This window comes from Neofelis nebulosa, chromosome 7 (assembly GCF_028018385.1).
Source record: "Neofelis nebulosa isolate mNeoNeb1 chromosome 7, mNeoNeb1.pri, whole genome shotgun sequence".
Classification (NCBI taxonomy): Eukaryota; Metazoa; Chordata; class Mammalia; order Carnivora; family Felidae; genus Neofelis; species Neofelis nebulosa.
Genome location: NC_080788.1, coordinates 69,947,948 through 69,966,695, shown reverse-complemented (window position 1 = coordinate 69,966,695; position 18,748 = coordinate 69,947,948). Strand labels below are relative to the sequence as shown.

The window sequence follows — 18,748 nt, the reverse complement described above, 5'->3', positions numbered from 1 at the left end:
AAATCTATCTGGGGTTTATTGACTTTCTGTAGGTGGGTGGAGCCAAAGGAGAGCCAGTGATGGCTGTAAGAAGGCTCTTCAGAGGGAATTTAACATAAATGTCCAAGGATCAGGAGTCTGAACAATCTTATCTTTGTGTATCTCACATGAGCAGCAGACACGTTTGTCAGAAGTTGAATGCAAAATGAATTTTGGAAAATCAAATAAAAATCATCTAAAGCACAAAAGGATCCACCTTATATAAAGTTCCTGTGCAGCAAAGATTCCTCTTGAATATGAACATATACTTCTGATCTCTCTACTTTGTATATGCACAATTTTATTTGTCAAACTTTATTAAGCAGTGTATACCAGATTCTAAACTCTAAGGGTCAATTTTTGGATGCTGGAAGAAGTGTGAGTGTCAGCGTAGCTAAATGATAGAAGGTTTGGAAAGTTCAGAGAGACTTCAGCTAACCAGAGCTAGGCAAACATGGTGAAGTTTTGGGTGAAGTTGTCATTTTTCATTGTTATACTGGCCCCTTGTCTGCAGTTTCACATACACAGGTCTTCATCCCAAATGGTTATTTGGAAAGATGCTCCAAAGGCTTTGCTACAAACCCAAGACTGTCATCTTTCCAGAACTGATTTTCACTTCTGAGGGTCCCCATGCACACTCCACCTTCATGTTCCTCAAAGGCAGTACTGTACCAGCAATGAGAGAGACGTAATCTCAGGTATGTCACTCATACTTGACATATACAATCAGCCCTCATTGAGGCACACTTCTCTAGGGAACAGAGTCAAGAGTAAGCCATAACAGCTGGTAACAAAACATCACATTGCATGTATGTATTTACACCTGAAGGAGTCTGTCTGAGAATTCTTTACAAACACAACAGCAAAGTCTCCCTTTGCAGAGCTGACTCAAGAGGAGCTGGGAGTGCAGGTCCCCATCGTGTATTCCTGCTACACACCTCCCTAGAAGTGACTCTTTTTCTCAGATATCTGGTATGCCCTCTTTTAAACATTTCCTGCGGGGAATGGACAAATGTTTGGGTTTCTGAATGCAACCCACATGGAAAATAAACAGAAGGCATTAAGAGGTCAGCACAACTGAAATCAAACAGCCGCTGGACGTTCCAGAGAGGAGGAAAACAAGCTTACTGTGAGAACAAGTGCTACGGAAATCTTCAAAGCAAGGTAATTTCCTCATAGCTAATCAAAAGGTGGCTCTAGGCATGTGCAGTTTGGCAGCTTCACCACACAAGAAGTAGTTCTATTTTCAAACAACTAACAGCAGCTTCGGTTTTGGAGACCTCTCGAATGCCTTAGGCAAGTCTTGAAACTTAAACTTTTTGACACACAAGCAGCTATTTATTCATAAAATGTGATGACCATGCTTATTTGGGAGCAGTTCCTTCTGGCTCATTCTCAAAGAAACAACAGTAGAGACTGTTGGTTTTTGTGGTTTGACCTAAATGCAGTATGGAACTAATCGCTTCATACACCCAAGATACATAGCTTAGGTCAAGATTGAAGAGTCTTTGGAATTGATTTCTATGGACTTACTTTCGACATCTTGCTTTTGCTGTCTCCAGTTAAAAATGCCAAATTATTAATTTCATTCTGAATCACAAAATTTTGCTCTTCCCTCTTGAAGTTCTAAGTGGGGGGTAGGGGAGAAATAAAAAAGCCAACATTACAAGAATGTTTTCTGAGGTCTGTACCTTTCACAGCCATCTCTAAATCCAGGGCCCACATGTTCCTTACGTGAGATTTGCACCACAGGATGAAGACCTCTGCCACCATGCGGAAGAGCTGGTCAGAATCAGCATCGGGACTTTTGAGCCAGTTCGATCTGAAGTAAAAAGTAAATTGATATGCATATGAAATTCAGCAATGATTAAAAGAGTCACACTAAAAATTCTATCAACTTTGGGTGTGTACACTTATCCAGATAAAACTACATTCCCACCCAGAGGCAATCTTCAGAGAGACTAAGTATCAGTACACTCCTTACATGCTTGTAGGCATGTAATTGTAGATACTGCTGAAGGACCTACAATAATCATTTCCATCCTTACCAAAGGATTCAAGGGTTATCTTAGCAAACAGATGTCAGAGAACAACATTTCAATTTTGTCAAGGGTAGTTTTTTTTTTTTTTCTTTTTTTAAACAGATGAGGTGATTAAGGTTACACTGTATTTTGGGACAGGCCTCCTTTAATCCCTAAGGCTAGCAAGACTAGACTTGGTCACTATAACACCTAATCTTGTCATTGACACTTGACATTGTCAAGCCTCTGAAATATGGAGCACTCTAAAACCAGTTAAGGCCTCACACCCTTTCTTCTCAAAGCCAATTTTATGAATGAAATTTGTAAGGCAACAGATTTTCCACTGCTATTTTAAGTATATAGGCAGAAACCAAACATTTCCTATGTCCTCTGAAATGGTTTAGAAATTCCCTATTTATATAATATGTAATATAAAATTTGTAATACATAATATATATATTTATATATATGAAATTTATATATAGTCTTTTCATTTTTTTTCTTTTTCTTTTTTAATTATAAACCAGCCCAGGTTAAGAATTTCACAGTGGTGGCAAGAAGGCAAAATTGCAGAAGAATTCAGTCACTTCTTACAAGTTGGTGTATCCCTAACTATCTTACATATTTGAGTTTAATTATATTTTGAAAGGGCTAGATATTGCCGTTTTCAAATATCGGTGCAGAGTAACACAGTACAAGTTAAACTGTCTACCATCTTTCTTTGGTTAAAGAAAACTGGTTCTCATGAGTGCTCTGAAAAATCCAATGTCCCTTATTAGTGCATGCAGAGTAACAGCTATCAAAAGCCAGTTCCCTAAGCCTTGGGACATTGCTCTGAATTGTCGTGGGCAGCCTATACCTTCTGCTCATTCGTGGAGAGCAACAGGATAAAGAAGAAAGGTGAAGACTCATGAGGCCAAGACTGTCTTTGGACCCCTCTCTCAATTCCTTACTGCCGAGGCTGAGTTTCAGCCTAATAGACATTCTTGTCTCATCTTTCTTGGGTTCTACTTCACTAGTCTTTCCCGTACATGGCAGACATTATAGGTTGCCTACCCAAAACTCATCCTCCTCTTCTTAGGAGCAAAAGCCCATTTTATTCAGGGTGGCATTGTGCCCTGCTGAAGACCACATTACCCAGCCTCCCTTGAGGGATAGCTACTATGTAACTAAGTTCTGAACAAAGACATGGAAGTGGAAACTGCTGGATGGACCTTCTGGAAAAGCTCTCTAAAAATGCCTCGGATAGCTGAGGATGCCTGTGCCTTTCCCCTGTTGCTTTCATGCTTCCTGTCTGGAATGAGAATATGATGGCTTGAACTCTAATTGGCACAGTGCATCATAAAGTAACTTCAAAGATGGAAGCCAATGTTAAGGATGGAAAGACAGAGGAGTTAGGCTCTCTAATAAGGAGCAATCATACTGGCCCTGGAAACCTTTAGATTTCTTTTATGTGTAGAGATTTAACTTCTCATTTCTCTAAGCCACTGTAATCAGGTATCCATTATTAGCAGCCAAATGCAATCCAAACTTGAGGCTTGAGATTGGTAATGCTTTCTGATTTCATTCATATGATTTTTCAGGAGTGCTTTTTCTGGATCAAACGTCAACTTTGGTCACAACTGCCAGCCGTTCATTCCTCAGTGTTTAGCTTGAAATGAGCTTTGTAAGTGTGCACTATTCCCTGAGTGGGAAGAGGTGAGGGGTCACATACCATCCTGCCACGGAAAAGGACAGCCACAGGGCGTATGGGCAGCAGGGGCTCTGCAAACAGGTGAGGTCAATATTCCCTCACAGGAGACAGAAAAGGATTCTGATCCCTTCGCCTTCATATAGGAATGCAGTTTCAAGTGAATAAATTTTGTTTTCAATACCCTTCTTCTTCTAGGAGGCAAATCTTCACTCTGTATTTCTAGTGAGGTCCTTCTCTCAGGTTTAGAGTGCTAGGTGTGAATGAAGAATACCTCATTACATGTGTCCCCAGGCACACAAACTCTCTACCTCTCTCAAATCAGAGGAAAATGGCATTGGCAGGTGAATAGAAGATCCTGACCTCACTCCTCCTATTTGCCCTTCTCCTTTCTGCCCCCAGATGAGGCAACCGGGCTCATCTCCTGCCTGCTCCCAGTCTCCCAGAATCCAGATCTCTCTCAATATCCAGACACCTGTCCTTTTGGAGATACCGAACTGATATATAGTTTTTTTTTTTTTTTAATCATCTGCACTGTGTGCTGCCAAAAGGCAGGTGGAACATTCTAGGCTGTAGGTGGGGAAGAAGATTGGTTTTAGAGGCAATGGGGGCGATGGCTGAAGCAACCCCAATGGATGAAATTACCGAGCATGTTAACAGAAAACAAGAAGAACAGAATAAAATCTTGGATGACTTCAAGAGTAAAGAGAGTGAGATTTTCACTTTCAAACTGACAAGTTATCAGGTTTTCGAAGAAAGTAAAGCCAGTTATCAAGCTTTCAAAGAAAGTAAAGCCATGCTCCTATGTCCATGGTCAGGTTGCCGGAGTTAGAGCTGAGGGCTTATCTCAACTTTATTCCTAAGCCTCCTGCAGAGGACACAGCCCGAGGCAGTCACCGCACAGCATTTACTCAGATTCCCTTCTGTAGTCTGAGAGATGGTTTTTCACCCCAAGCTGCATGTTTAAAGGTGCTCATTTTTGTGTTCCGAGTGTTCCTGATTGCCAGAAAGGAGGCTGAGAAGCCATTGACTCTGGTGGAGAGATCTGTTTAACCTGTGCTGACATATGTCCTGCACAAGGAGATAGCCAGCTATTTTGCCCAGCTCCGACCACACTATACCTGGAGTTCTTGCTTATTCTGTATCAGCTTTGGACTGAAGATTAATGAACAGAAGCTTCTGTTCAGAACAGTGTTCCAAATGGCAAAGAAACTTGAAACATGGCCATGACTGGGCCGAAGGAAGTAGAAAGGTTTAATGTGACCAGGAAGAACAGGGAGGAGGACAGGACAAGATGGCTCTCTTCAATATTTAAAGAGGTGCCATGAGAGACTGGAACAGTTTTGTGAGAAAAGAAAGGGGGTATTTATTCATCTGGTTACAGGTAAGATGAAGTGACCCCTCTTCTTCCTGCCAACTCCACACTCCCATAATTCCAAGCCAGCAATTCTACTGGTGAAGAAAGTACTCAAAGAAGGTAAAGGCATACACCTAAGAAGGAAGTATTTCTAAGCTAGGCTCCAGTGGCCATAACGTTCTCTGGTGCTCCGTGAAGAACGGGCTGAAAAGTCGGGATGAATGAATTAATGATGATCTCAAAGACTCTCTGACATTGCCATTTTTAGCAACTGTCAAACACTGTGTAAGGAGAATACACTCTATCTTGAGTTTGGTTGTCAACAGTGACAAATGCAATTAAAAAGCTATTCCAGGAGCAACCTTACTCTGCTTTCATTTTTGTTTTTACCTCACACTCTGACAAATTCCCTCTCTAAACTGCTAATGTCATTATACTATCGGAAATGACGAAAACAATGATCCTCAAACCAGAGTTTGTTTTGCGAGAGTAAGGTTTCCCACAGACAGTTAAGGGATTTTATTATGTATATAGTAAATGTAAAGCATTTATTTCGAAAGGCTAAATATAATTAATTATTTTAAACAATAAGCACAATTTGCCTTCTAAAATAAACGCTAAATGGGCATATCCAGACCTATTGCCTGCCCATGACAGAATGGCTTCCAACCCAAAAGTTAGCTATGCTCCCCCAAATAGTCCTAAGTCCTTTCAATATCTACAACAGAGTATTTTAAAATTAAACCTTTTCAAATTTACGTGTTAAGGACTTTAAATTTTAAGAGGGCGCAGTATAATAAAAATCCATTTGGTCCTTGCTCTCCCCTAGGACTAATAATCCTTTGTTCTTCTGCTTGCTCACAGACATTAGCCCCCACCATGTCCTCACCTTCCTCAACATGCTGCTGAAATTCCATGGTCAATCGTTACGAATATTCTCTTCTATACACCCTCAACTCCCTAACCTATTTCTCTTTGTCATACTCACACTGCAAAACCCCGACCTTGGTTACATCCAACGCTTTTCCTACTCTGGGCCTGGCTCTGGGATGAACTGGCTGGAGAAAAAGACAACCTGGTGATGGGTCTCACTTTAAGTTCATGACCACAGATCTCAGGTGGGGCCCTTAATGCTGCCTGGCAATCACATGACACTGTTCTGACCCATCTACTCTCTCTCCCTCTCACTGGCTATCACCACACACTTTCTCTTTACTCCTCAAACCTCCAAACATCTTATCCCCATCCTCAATATCAGCTGATGATCCTGCTTCCTACTTCACTGAGAAAATGGAAGCTATCAGGAAAGGACTCCTACAGACCCCAGACATAATGTGTATATGTGTGTGTGTGTGTGTGTGTGTGTGTGTGTGTGTGTATCTGCCAGCATCAGCACCTACACTCCCTGCCCCCCCTGCTTGTTGTTGTGGATAAACCATCTAATGCTGACCCTTGCCTGTGTAGAGAACGTTGCGTTAGAAATTATCTCTCTCACTCTTACAAGATAAATTTCCCCTTCTCTACTAGATCATTCCCACTAATGAAGAGACAAGCTGACAAGTCTCCCGTCTTAAAAACTCTTCTTTTGACCTTACTTCTACCTCTAGTTAGCATCCTGTTTTTCTGCTCCTCTTTGTAGTAAAATTCTTTGAACAAATTGTCTGTACTTCTCTCTCCAAGTCTTTTTCTCCCATTTTCTTCCAACTTACTCCAAAGAGGCTTTACTTCATCTCTCCATTCCAACTGCTCTTGTCTAGATCACCAATGACCTTCACTCATCATTCTTCCCTCCTGGAGACGGTCTGTGAAGTTGGCACCCAGGACATACCATTCTGTTGGGTTTCCTCCTGTCTCATGGGTTGTTCCTCCTCAGCCTCTGCCATCAGTTCCTCCTCTTCTGCCTGACCTCTTGATGTTGGAGAGCACAAGGGCTCAGTCCTTGGAACTCTTCTCTCCCCCCCACAATTCTTTCTCTCATCCAGTCTCATGTTCTCCAATATGTTAATGACTTCCAAATTCCAATGGCTACAACAGAACTCTCTCCTGAACTCTGGACACATATATTCAACTGCCCACTCAACATTTTCATTTTTATATTGAATAGGCAACCTAAGTGTAACATATCCAAAAGTGATTTCCAGATATTCCCCTTAAAAAATATCTGTACCCACAATCTTCTCCTACTCAACTGCTGGACGTTCCATTCTTCCATTTGCAAGAATAATCTTTGACCCTCCTTTCTTCTCTCATTCCCAATTTGGAAGTCCTAAGGGCTCTAACTTCAAAATAGACTCAGAATCTGCCATCTTCTATCAACCTTTATTGCTACAACCCTGGCTCCAACCATCAGACTTTTTTTATTGTGGTAAAATACAAAATTTGCCATTAGTGACATTTAGTACATTCATAAGGTTGGGCAGCCACTATCATTATCTAGTTTCTGAACATTTTCAGGACTCCAAAAGGAAACCCCAATCCCATTAAGCAGGTACTTCCTGGTCCCCCCTCCCCCCAGGACCTGGCAACCAGTAACTGGCTCTGTCTCTAAGGACCCCCCCCATCAGCTCTTGACTGGATCATTGTGAACCTCCCAACTGGTCTCCTCATCCCCCTATTTGCCTCTATGCTGTGCTCAAAAAGTGAATCTGATCACATCACAGAGTAGCTTAAAGCGTCCACCAACTTCCCTTCTCAGAATAAAAGCCAGAGTCTTCACAATGGCCTCTAAGGGCCTACACTCTTGGCCCCAAATTGCTTTTCTGACATCTCTTCCCTTCCTCCCTACTCCTCACTCTCCTCCACCCCAACATACTCCTTCCTCAGGGCTTACTCCACATGCTCCCTCTTCCTGGGAATATAACCCTTCTCAGACCTGCATGGTTTCCCACTTCATCTCTTTGCTCAAGTATTGCTTTCTCAGTAACAGTATATCTATCTATCCATCCATCCATCCATCATCTGTTTAAAATGTTTATTTATTTTGAGAACGAGCAAGAGAGAACACATCAGTGAGCGGGGGAGGAGCAGAGAGGGAGAGAGAGAGAATCCCAAGCAGGTTCCATGCTGTCAGCGCAGAGCCTGACGTGGGGCTTGATCCCAGGAACTGTGAGATCATGACCTGAGCTGAAATCAAGAGGTGGATGCTTAACTGACTGAGCTACCCAAGTGCCCCAGTAACATTCTATTTAAAACTGTGACTCCACCCACCTGGGGCACTCTTAATTCTCTTTAACCTTGCTTTGTAGAATTTACTTATCTAAGTAAAGTATATCATTAAGTATGTAAGTACTTATTTTGTTTATTGTCTGTGTGCCTTACTTTCCTACCACAATGAAAGCCCTTAGGCCAGATATCTTTGTTTTGTTCACTCTTGTCTCCCAATGCCTCGAACAGCACCTGACACACAGTAATATCTGTTGAATGAATATGTGACAGAACAGCAGAGGGGAAGAAGTGGGTTACTTCTGCCCCAATCTGACCAATTCCTTCTTAGCTACAGTAGCATGTGAGGATAGAAGGGGTGGCCATGTCATTGACCATATGGAGTCGCTGGCCAAGGAAAGCGCAATCCAGAGGTCCTACACCCGGAATTTTCTCTTGGAGGGGCTGGGGTAGGTGGGGGTAGGAGCCGTGACTCCCTCTCTCACCTGTAACACAACCCCACACCACCTTTCTACTCTGTGGACAGGCTGCCCCAGGTCTCCCACATACCTGTTGTTGTCCACGTAGCGGATGAGCATGGGGTAGAAGGCGTAGAGGTCTCTGCAGAGGACTGCAAACTCATCCAGGATGAGGAGCTCCGCCTCCTGAGTGTCTCCTTTGGTGTCGGCCTTCAGCTGCTCCTCCTCCTGCACAGTCTTCACAGCCTTTTTCTTCAGCTTCTCCAGAGTTGGGATGAAGTGGCTTTTCAGCAGGTCCGGCCTGGCTTTGCTGATGATTGGCTGGGCATACACTGTGTTTGCAAACAAAAAGCCTCCCCCTCATTTCACACATTACAACAATTTATAAAAGGAAAGAGGTGATCCTGAAAGGTGAGGCTGTGACAATCCATCAACTCAAGATAGCCCCTGACTCTTGTTCCCTTCCTTAGTGGCCCGCTTGCTCTCAGGAAGCCACAGGTGGGGAATGGAGCCACAGGACAAGGTCCCTATTCCTGTTCTGCTTGTCCAGGCCACAGGGAGCCCCTGCCACCCCTGACCTTCTCAGGCATGCCTGCTGTTTGCCACACTCTTAGCTCCTTATCATAGTCTTAGCACGTTCATCCTGGTTTGGGCTTACTAACAATATTACCAATTCCTTGAATGGAGCCTTTCCCCCCTAATAACCAGCTCTGTGCTGAGCCAAAAGTAGGCACTCAGTGCTATGCTTTCTGGTTATTTTATAGAAGAAACTCCTGTTAAAAATATATTAACCCACCCACAGTTCTCACTCTCCAATGTTTGAAAACTGCCAACTCGCTGCCTGGGGGGCTCCTCTGGGTCCTGAGGAAGCTAGATCAACTAATTATCTGGTATAATGAATGGAGGGAGAGGTTGGGGTGGCCACCAGAAGTCAAAGAGCAGATACAGTAATCAGTGGAACTTGGGACTGTGATTCTGGGCCTCTTAAAGAGCAAGATAAAACTTATGTGTCATACCCTTTTCCTTAAATGGAATATCCTCTTGGTCCAATTTATTATAAAGATCAGAATCAGAGTAATTATGAAAGAAATAAGTGAAATAAAATTAATAAGAGTCAAGAGCCAATGCCAAAGTGCATGGTGTACGTTTTGTGCATTTCAAGGTTTCTTTAGCTTGGGGCATTTCAACCGGAAATAACCTACATTCTGGCACTTTTTCTTTTAAATCTGCCTTATTTTTCACTTTCACAAAAATGACCATTACAGAAAAAGGAGACGAAGGCAGCTTTTGAAGGCAGCTTTTGCTGAGATGCATCAACCGAGAAGCTGAAACTCAGCGCTTTGAGAGCCATTCACATTCTATACCTTGCCCTGCCCGGAGGGTTACTTCTGCTTTGGACCCGTAATCAGAATGGCTATTCCAGATGTGGGTGAGATGGGGTTACAACTTAAAATCACTTTTTTTTTTGGTGCCAGCAATTAAGTGGCCTGAGATATGGATACCCCTGTGGAGTAACAAGTCAAGTTCAACTGCCACCAGCACCCCTTGTGCTGTGACATCTTTCCTCTCTGCACCTCTAGGGAGCTGAAGGAGCCTGTCCTTCCGCCTGCTTCTGTCCCTGAATCCCTCATGAATTACAAATTAGAGCTTCTCAACAAATTGCCTTGGGGTTGACAATGCTCTTGGGCTAGACAATGCTCTTGGGCTAATGGGTCAGAAAGGAACCTCAACTTTATTTACTTATATTGTTCACAGAACCCTGCACCATCTAGTAGCTATGGGCACCTATAATATTGATAATTCCAGTCTCGGTTCATTTCAGAGACAGGAAGGGGGTAGGAACTTTTCTTCCTTGGTCTTGCAGAGGAATACCTTCTCATTTGCCTGGGAAGATAAATATCTAAGGTTGGGTTAATAGCTCCCTTTGGCCCAGTCACTGTGTCTCCTGATCCAGGGGATGGCATGGGTGAAAATGCCACCATGGAGCTGTCTACACTGTAGGTTGATGAAAGGCAATGGCTTCCCCTTGGCTTCTGTCTCCTCAGACTTTGCTTTGACAAGAGGACACTAAATATTCATGGTTTCCTGACTGTGGGAAGTATGGTTATTCATTTTCCAAGCCTTTCCTTTTTTTTTTTGAGCTTGCTTTAGGAACAGAAAATCAGCTAACAAAATTCATTAAAAGCCTATTGCATGCAAGCAGTTCTAGGGGGACACAGATATAATAAACAAAAATCCCAAAGTGATGCTGCTGTGAAGCTAAATTAGAGAGTGTCTTAGAAAGCATAACGTGAAATACAAATGCTAGCAATCTGAGTACAGCTCAGATGGGAGTGAGTTTTCTACATGTACAAAACACACAGAATCACTTACCAGGAAAATATCCACAATTATTACTGTAAGAGCAAACGGGAGTCTTAAGTACCAAAAGCAAATAAAGCAATGAACATCTGAGTCAGGCAGAGTGTATCGAGAAGGGCTTCCTGGAGATTCGAGGGACTTGGCTTAGGTGAGGAGTGAGCAAGAGGCATTTGTTCTAGGAAGCTCTCCAGGGGAAAACCTTTTTGCTGTTAAATAACTAAGATGGGGAGGGAGACTAGTTTAAAGATGGACTAAGATGAAAAGAAAACACAGGCACCCTGGCCTTGTGCTGGGGAAAAGAGGCATTTGTGGTACCTGCGATGCGCTTCATCCAGGATGCCTCGTCGATGCCCAGGTTGTTGTTGATGATTTTCAGAATGTTTCCCAGGATGACACTGAGGTGTTCAGAGGTGACCTTGGTGCACCAGGGCCCCGTGCTGGGGGGCAGGTGCTCCGGCCCCCGCTCCCACCAGTAGGACAGGTAGTTGCACAGCATGGGCAAGATCACCTCGATGACGTGGGGCATCTCCGTGTACCGGGCCCCTGACTCGGCCAGGTCGCTGATTTCCTTCATCAGGCCTTCCAGCTGAGGGATGTCAGGACACATCTCTTCCACTGTGTCTGGCATCCCCAGAACTGACCAAGAGGGTACAGGAAGAATACAGGGACAGTAATTCAAAAGCACAAATAATGCAAACTTCCCTGTCTTCCCCACCCTTCCTTTGGTCTTGAGACATTAAGTTTCCACCCTCGAGCTCCAGATGAGTGAGCACTGGATATGGGGGAGTTTCTGTCCTCAGGTGTTTGTGTAAAGATGGTGGCCTCCAGAGGCTGGATTATCTTCCCAGATGCCATACTCAGGATAGAACACTTCAACTTAATGCCAAAGGAGCATCACAGAGACAGCTGAGGGACATTTCCTAAGACTTCTCTGAGATAAAGCCAGTCTCTTGACATCTCCCTCTCTGCCCTACTGCATGCATAGCACAAAAGACAATACTAGAAGGAGAAAAGCAACTAATCTGTGTTTAGTTGAAAACATGTAGAGTTCAGTCATCTGGATCTCTGTACTGGTTAGAAAAGGAAAAGAAACCCCTCTCATCAAATATTCCTTCAGCTGGACCAGAGACAACATTACCTTCCATAGGTTGAAATTTGGTGGTGGTGGGGGTGGGGGGGGGGATTGTATTTGAGTTAATTTCTGCATTTCCAACAGAAGTTATTGATGACCTGTGCCAAGACTTCCTGTCATGCTTAAACCTTTTTGTTTCTGAAGGCTTCTATGTGAGGAAGAGTGATTAAGCCCCACCTTTTCCTCACACTGAAGACTGAGGTCACTTCACTGAATGCGGACAGACAGGATGATGTGGCAACAGATGGAGTTCAATGTGAAATTGAGGAAGGCTGTCAGATACAAGAATCAAAAACAGAAGCAGCCAGGGGATATCCATCCTGTTCTACAGGGCAGACAAGGAGAGACTGGAAGCATCCTGAGGTTCTTAAAGGGTGAGAAGATTAGCAGGGACTCTGAAAGCAGAGCAAGCCCACAGCTCTGTCTCCTCCCCTGCCCCCCATCTGCCTACTTCACCTGGACCCAGGACACACATCCTATGCAGACTCCACCCACAAGCCAAACTTCTCACACTGCGGCCAAAGCATCAGGCACCACAGGGGCGAGGGAATCTGAGAAGCCACAGGAAAACGGGGAGCACTTTTCTGGAACATCAGTCCCACTAGATGAGTCGAGGAAATTATTTTTGATGCTTGGAGAAAAATGCGACGTTCTCATGAATTTCAAAGGACAAAGTGGAAGACTTCAAATAAAATCTTATCTTTTGTGAATTGAGTTATGTCTGCAGGCCCTTTGCCATTGCGGTTACCGCTGGCTGGAAGTCTTCCTTCTCTATCATTTAGGTATATAGGAACTGAAGGGTTAATGAGTAAGAGAGGTCAGACAAATTCTGTGGCCTTTAGAAATACTGGTCAGTTGAAAGGAACCATTTTGATTTCTTCCTTGATTGTACTTTCCGGAGCAGAGATATAGGACAATGCTGGCCATCGTTGGAGACACTAAATCTGCAGCTGAGACAAGTGAGTCTATTGGATGGCATGGACTGTTGCAAAGCAAATGATACGCAGGAGCCTCCCTGCTATGGAGGAGGCCCCATGAGTTCCTAGCACTCTTTGCCTAGTGACGACTTTTTGCTGCTATCACTGTGGCTAAAGATCTCTCTTCCTTGAAAGTCCTAAGGGGACCAATGTCCTTTAAAATCCAGACAATTCTGGGCCCCTGGGTGGCTCAGTGGTTAAGCCTCCGACTCTTGATTTTGGCTCAGGTCATGGTCCCATGGTTCCTGGGATGGAGCCTGGGGTCGGGCTGTGTGCTGACAGTGCAGAGCCGGCTTGGGATCCTCTCTCTGCCTCTCTCTCTGCCTCTCTCTCCCCCACTTGCACTTGCCTGCTCGCTCTCTCAAAATAAATAAATAATTAAAAAAATTAAAAAAAAATCCAGACACTTCAAAAGGATTAGTAGCATGAGAGCCAGAGAATGTGACACCCCTGTGATTTGCAAGGGAAGGGAATTATAAGGGTCAGACATGGCTTACTGCCAGTGGTGGTCATGTGCAGAGAAGTCTAGTCTGTGGACACTGCAGCAGAACAGCCACCAGGGGCGACATCAACATGGGGGTCTGGAGGAGCCTCACAAAGTAATTTTACATATACAAGAAGTTAGAGACCGGGAAGTCAAGTTGTAATTTTACATACACAAGAAGTTAGAGACCGGGAAGTCAAGCTTTTTATCTTGAAACTCTGCACGTAGAACAGTGCCAACTGCCACAGATGGAAGTGAAGTTTACAACTATTGGCCGTGACATTATAATTAAGGCAGCTCAGGTGTTTGTGTTTAAATGTCACACAGACAATACATCACCATGGACACTTTCTTCCCCTACCTAAGAAAAGAGTTGCTTGAGGGTGCTGCACTGGCATCATTATAATGACCTTTAAAAGTTATTTATATGTAATTGGTCCTTGAGTGAAAGAAACGTTTGTGATTCAGATGGTGTTTTATACTCTTAATGCCACATAACAAACCCAAAGAATGAACGCTGCTGAAAAACAGCCTCGGCTAGGTCCTATTAGAATCAGACACAAGGGGAGCCTGGGTGGCTCAGTTGGCCAAGTGTCCGACTGACTCTTGGTTTTGGCTCAGGTCATGACCTCGCAGTTTGTGAGTTCAAGCCCACATTGGGTTCCGTGCCGACAGCCTGGAGCATGCTTGGGATTCTCCGTCTTCCTCTCTCTCTGCCCCTCCCCAAACCCACTTTGTCTCTCTCAAAATGAATAAATAAACTTAGGAAAAAAGAATCAGGCACAAGACTGTTGGAGTTATCATTAGAACATACTTCCCTTTCATCTCTAGATCAGTGGTTCTCAAAGTGGGGTTGTCCCACCAGTAGCATCTGGAAACTTGTCAGTCCCGATCTCCTGAGTTAGAAACTTTAGGGGTAGCATCCAGCAATCTTTGTTTTACTAAGCATTCTGAGTTAGCTTCTCAAGTCAGATTTTCTCCACCAGGCAGCTCTTTCGTAAGGCGGCATGGGAGAGCACCACCTCTTTGTGTAAACAGACATCTCACATGGGACCTGGGCCACCGCTCTCTCTGGACGACTGCTCCAATAAGGGCATGGAAATAAACTGGCTGGTGACTAGGGTATCTTGTTTGATAACCTGATTAACAGACCACTGCTGCCCATAACCAAAGGTTTATCTAATTTTGAATACCTAGAAGATACTAGTATTCACCTTTTCTAGGCCTATCTTAATTTCTGGATGAATCAGAAAATGCTCCAGGGTCTTACAGAAGAGTTACTAACATGAGGAAGTGTTGGCAAAACACCAACTGTCCATTAATAGAGATGTCCCATTGACTGAAGCCTTCATAAATCAGCTCATATTTCTAAACCAAAGGCTCACATCATTCGTCACCCTATACATTCCTCCCCCACCTTGGTCCCTCGGGGCCACTCACTTTGTATAATGAATGAAGTCTGCTTTCTTAGGGTCCATCAAGCCTTCAGTCATTCTCTCGCTCCAGGCTAACCTGATTATCCCAGAATACATATTCATGTATGCTCTACTTTTCAAGAGGCGCACTGGTCAGCATTCCCTCTGTCGATTAACTGAATGATGGAAAACATGGACTCAGGGGACTGGGACACATCCCACAGTGTGTCACTGATGGATGGAAAATTGTGTCATCTCTAATCACACCCTTCTCTCTTTTTCTCCCTGTGGAGTATGCAATGATTTATATTTATTTTTTATTTATGGATATGTCTTACTAAATAAAGGTCAAGTATATCAAATAAGAAGGAACAGGTTTCTAATCGCCCTTGAGAAGAACAACAGGACAGAGTCATTCCCTTGCTTACCAGAGCCCATTCAGGGTTTCCCCCATCTTTGTCAAGTTCTGATTTTACCCTCTACTGTACGTCTATGAGCTGAAGAGCGGAGTAGGCCTATTTCCCGAGGCACAGCTCTACACCCTGGTCAAACAGAGACACAGGATTTCCTGAATCACAGTTGGGGCAGATCAAACACCTAGCACTCTCATGAGTGGGCCCATATCCCTTTGGAGCCGGGGAGGAACACTTTACCTGGCACCTGCCTACAGAGGTCACAGCTCTTTCTCAACATTACCAGAGCCTGCTTAGTGGTTCAGCTCCCATGTTAGCTGCAAGATGTGACTCATTTGGTATCAGGAGAGGGTGGAGAAAAACAAGGTTAGAGATCTATTTCTGCTAGTCTTAGAAAGGGGAAAAAGGGTAAGGTGAGGCTGAGAGGGTTGGGAAATTAGAGATTTCACATGAGACTTTGGCAAGCTGAAGCATCTGGGCAAGGTTTTCTCTTGACTCAATCTGGGAACACTCCTCTCCCCTGTATTCTAGCTCAGGACCAGAACTTTATTTTTTTATTTTTTTATTTTTATTTTTTGGACCAGAACTTTATTAAGTGGCCTTGTCTAAACTGGCCTGGTCGTCATTTCTGGGGACGATGTGCTTCTTTTATCTGAAGTATCAAGAACAAGTGGGAATAAAGCCACTGTGGCTTAGTACTCTGTATTCTTACATGCAGAGAAGAGAGTGACAAAGGAGTGTAACATGAATGCTTACTCTCCAAACTCTCTTCCTCAGGATCTCATATCAGTTTGAAAAGGGGGCTTGACTATGATGAATTGCTACACAGTCTAGTCATCTACTGATACTGTAAATCAATATTTTAAGAAAATATTGGTTCTTAATAGGATAGGCTCTGGTCTGAAATGGCTATGTTTTTTTCTTCAGCAATATTGATTAGGACCATAGGTGTGGTAATTTTTGCTTCATGTTACATCAAATTATCATAGTTCTTTCTAGTTGGAGTCCAAGTTTCATTCAAGCTCCCTTGTTTGAAGTTCCTTTGTTCTATTCCACTGACTTCTAGTAGGATCACAGTTCATCCATATATGAGGACTCTCGCTCCTAACTCCCCAGCAGCAGGTGTATAACCTGCCTTGGATTCCAGTTTCAGGGTGTTTTAGAATATGGGGGGTGGGGGGTGGGGAACTTTTTCTGTAAAGGACCGGATAGTAAATATCTGCAAGCCAGACAGTTTTTTCCACTGTGAGTTAACTCTGCGCCTATGGTTGAACTGAAGCAGAATGTGCCACTCAAAAATATGCCTCTTTGGCCTAAGGATTGTTTGGGCTGATTTTTTTTAAGAATCTACAAACACAGGAAGAAGCTCTGAAAATAGAGAAGTTATCCTTGTGTAAGAGAAATCTAAATTTTATAAAGGAAATTTACATTAGAATGGGGGAGTGTACCAGGAAGTGAGCTATTTACCAGAGATCACCTTTTCATCTGAGAGACTCAACTACAGGGCAGGGCACACGTTTACCAAATGTTTCTACTTTTTCCCTTTCTATGAATTGCCTTCCTCCTTTTGAACTCCCAGAGCCCTATCCCTTTCCTTAGCTCTGAATGGGGTGTCTATAATTCTCAATTGTTTGGCTGCATTTGGAGTCTCATGTCTTTGTGGGGCTCCTGTAAGTACTCGTATATATATAATTAATTTTTTTTCTCCTGTTAATCTCTGTTTTATGGGTGGGGGCCTCAGCCAAGAACAATTAACAGTAGAGTGAAAATGGGGTGCCTGGGTGGCTTAGTTGCTTGAGCATTCGACTTGGACTCAGGTTGTGATCTCACAGTTTGTGGGTTCAAGCCCTGCGTCAGGCTCTGTGCTGACAGCTCAGTGCCTGGAGCCTGCTTCAGATTCTGTGTGTCCCTCTCTCTCTGCCCCTCCACCACTCATGCTGTCTTGTTCACAAATAAACATTAAAAAATTTTTTTTAATAAAGAATAGAGGGGCACCTGGGTGGCTGGGTCGGTTGAGCATGCAACTTGGGCTCAGGTCATGATCTCACTGCTCATGAGTTTGACCACCACATGCGGCTTTGTGCTGACAGCTCAGAACCTGCGTTTCCCTTTCACTCTGCCCACCCCCTCTCGTGTTCTGTCTCTCTCTCTTTTTAAAAAAAAAAAAGAATAGAGAAAAAATTATTTTCCTCTCCCCCACATGGTGCTAAAGTGGCCACAGACAGTATGTAAATGAGGTGTGAGCATGTCCCATTAAAATACTATTTACAACAATAGGCAGCAGGGCCAGATTAGGCCCATAGCCATAGTTTGCCTACTGCTGTTCTAGAACTTAGTGTGTCAGTATTCCCGTTAACTTCTCTTTCTTGTACAATCTCAATCCCCCCTGGTGTTTTTCTATGATTTTCTATGATGATAGATAGCATGGGGTCATCCTCTTTATAAACACAGCCTCTCCCTGGACTTGGAAAGTATAATTAGGTTACTAGTGCACATATGCTTCTTCTGATGAGGATCTGGAGAGGAACCGTAATAAAGCGGTCATATCCCCAGGTGAAGAAGGGCACTTGAGACCCAGGGTAGACTAGAAAGCCTAAGGTTTTAGGATGGAAGGGATTTAAAATCCAACCACATTGTATGGAAGAGGAAGCCAAAGTCCAGCGTACTTTGTTATACGTACTTGCCCAAGCCCATTTTTCTAGTAAGATGGAGACATGACGCATGTCTTTGACCTCCCCTCTCCTCTCAGACCACATAAACCCAAAGTTCTACAAGGCTGCTGTTCCCTGCCTGGGTGGCCTTCCTTCTTGGATGCTCTCCTCTCAACATATGGATTGATGACCCCTGAGGGAAGATACTTACTAGACCTCTCTCTGGGGGTTTTGGTGTTGAAGACTGAGAGTGGATTGTAGCGGTTAAGAGTGGGCTCCAAAAATGCCACTGGTATGGCAGCTGCCAGTGAGGCCAGACATTCTCCAAGGGCAGGACGTTGCCTGGAAAGAAAGAAGTCCATTTAGAAGTGGTAACACCATATGCTGGCCCCATGCACTGTGGGCCAGGCCCCTTTCCCAAGATGTCTCATAGATTACTCTACTGGACATCCTTGGGTCCTGGGGTCAGCAAGATTACATACACTTTTCCCTCCCCATCTTTCTCTGGACACTGATCAGTGGCATGGTCTCACCACCTGGAAACTGGTTCTTAAGTGGCTGAGACAATACAATAACACACTATGTAGCTTTGTTCTTCTCTCCCAGCAT

At 43.8% G+C, this 18,748-nt stretch overlaps 1 protein-coding gene across 1 annotated transcript in view; it reads right to left on the bottom strand.

Annotated features, from left to right (window-relative positions):
* RYR3 (ryanodine receptor 3) overlaps positions 1–18,748 on the bottom strand; it is a 535,021-nt gene that overhangs the window by 59,452 nt on the left and 456,821 nt on the right. Inside the window, 5 exon segments of the mRNA XM_058738297.1 lie at positions 1,552–1,644; positions 1,753–1,840; positions 8,798–9,038; positions 11,383–11,703; positions 18,351–18,481. Coding sequence (XP_058594280.1) covers positions 1,552–1,644; positions 1,753–1,840; positions 8,798–9,038; positions 11,383–11,703; positions 18,351–18,481 — 874 coding nt within the window.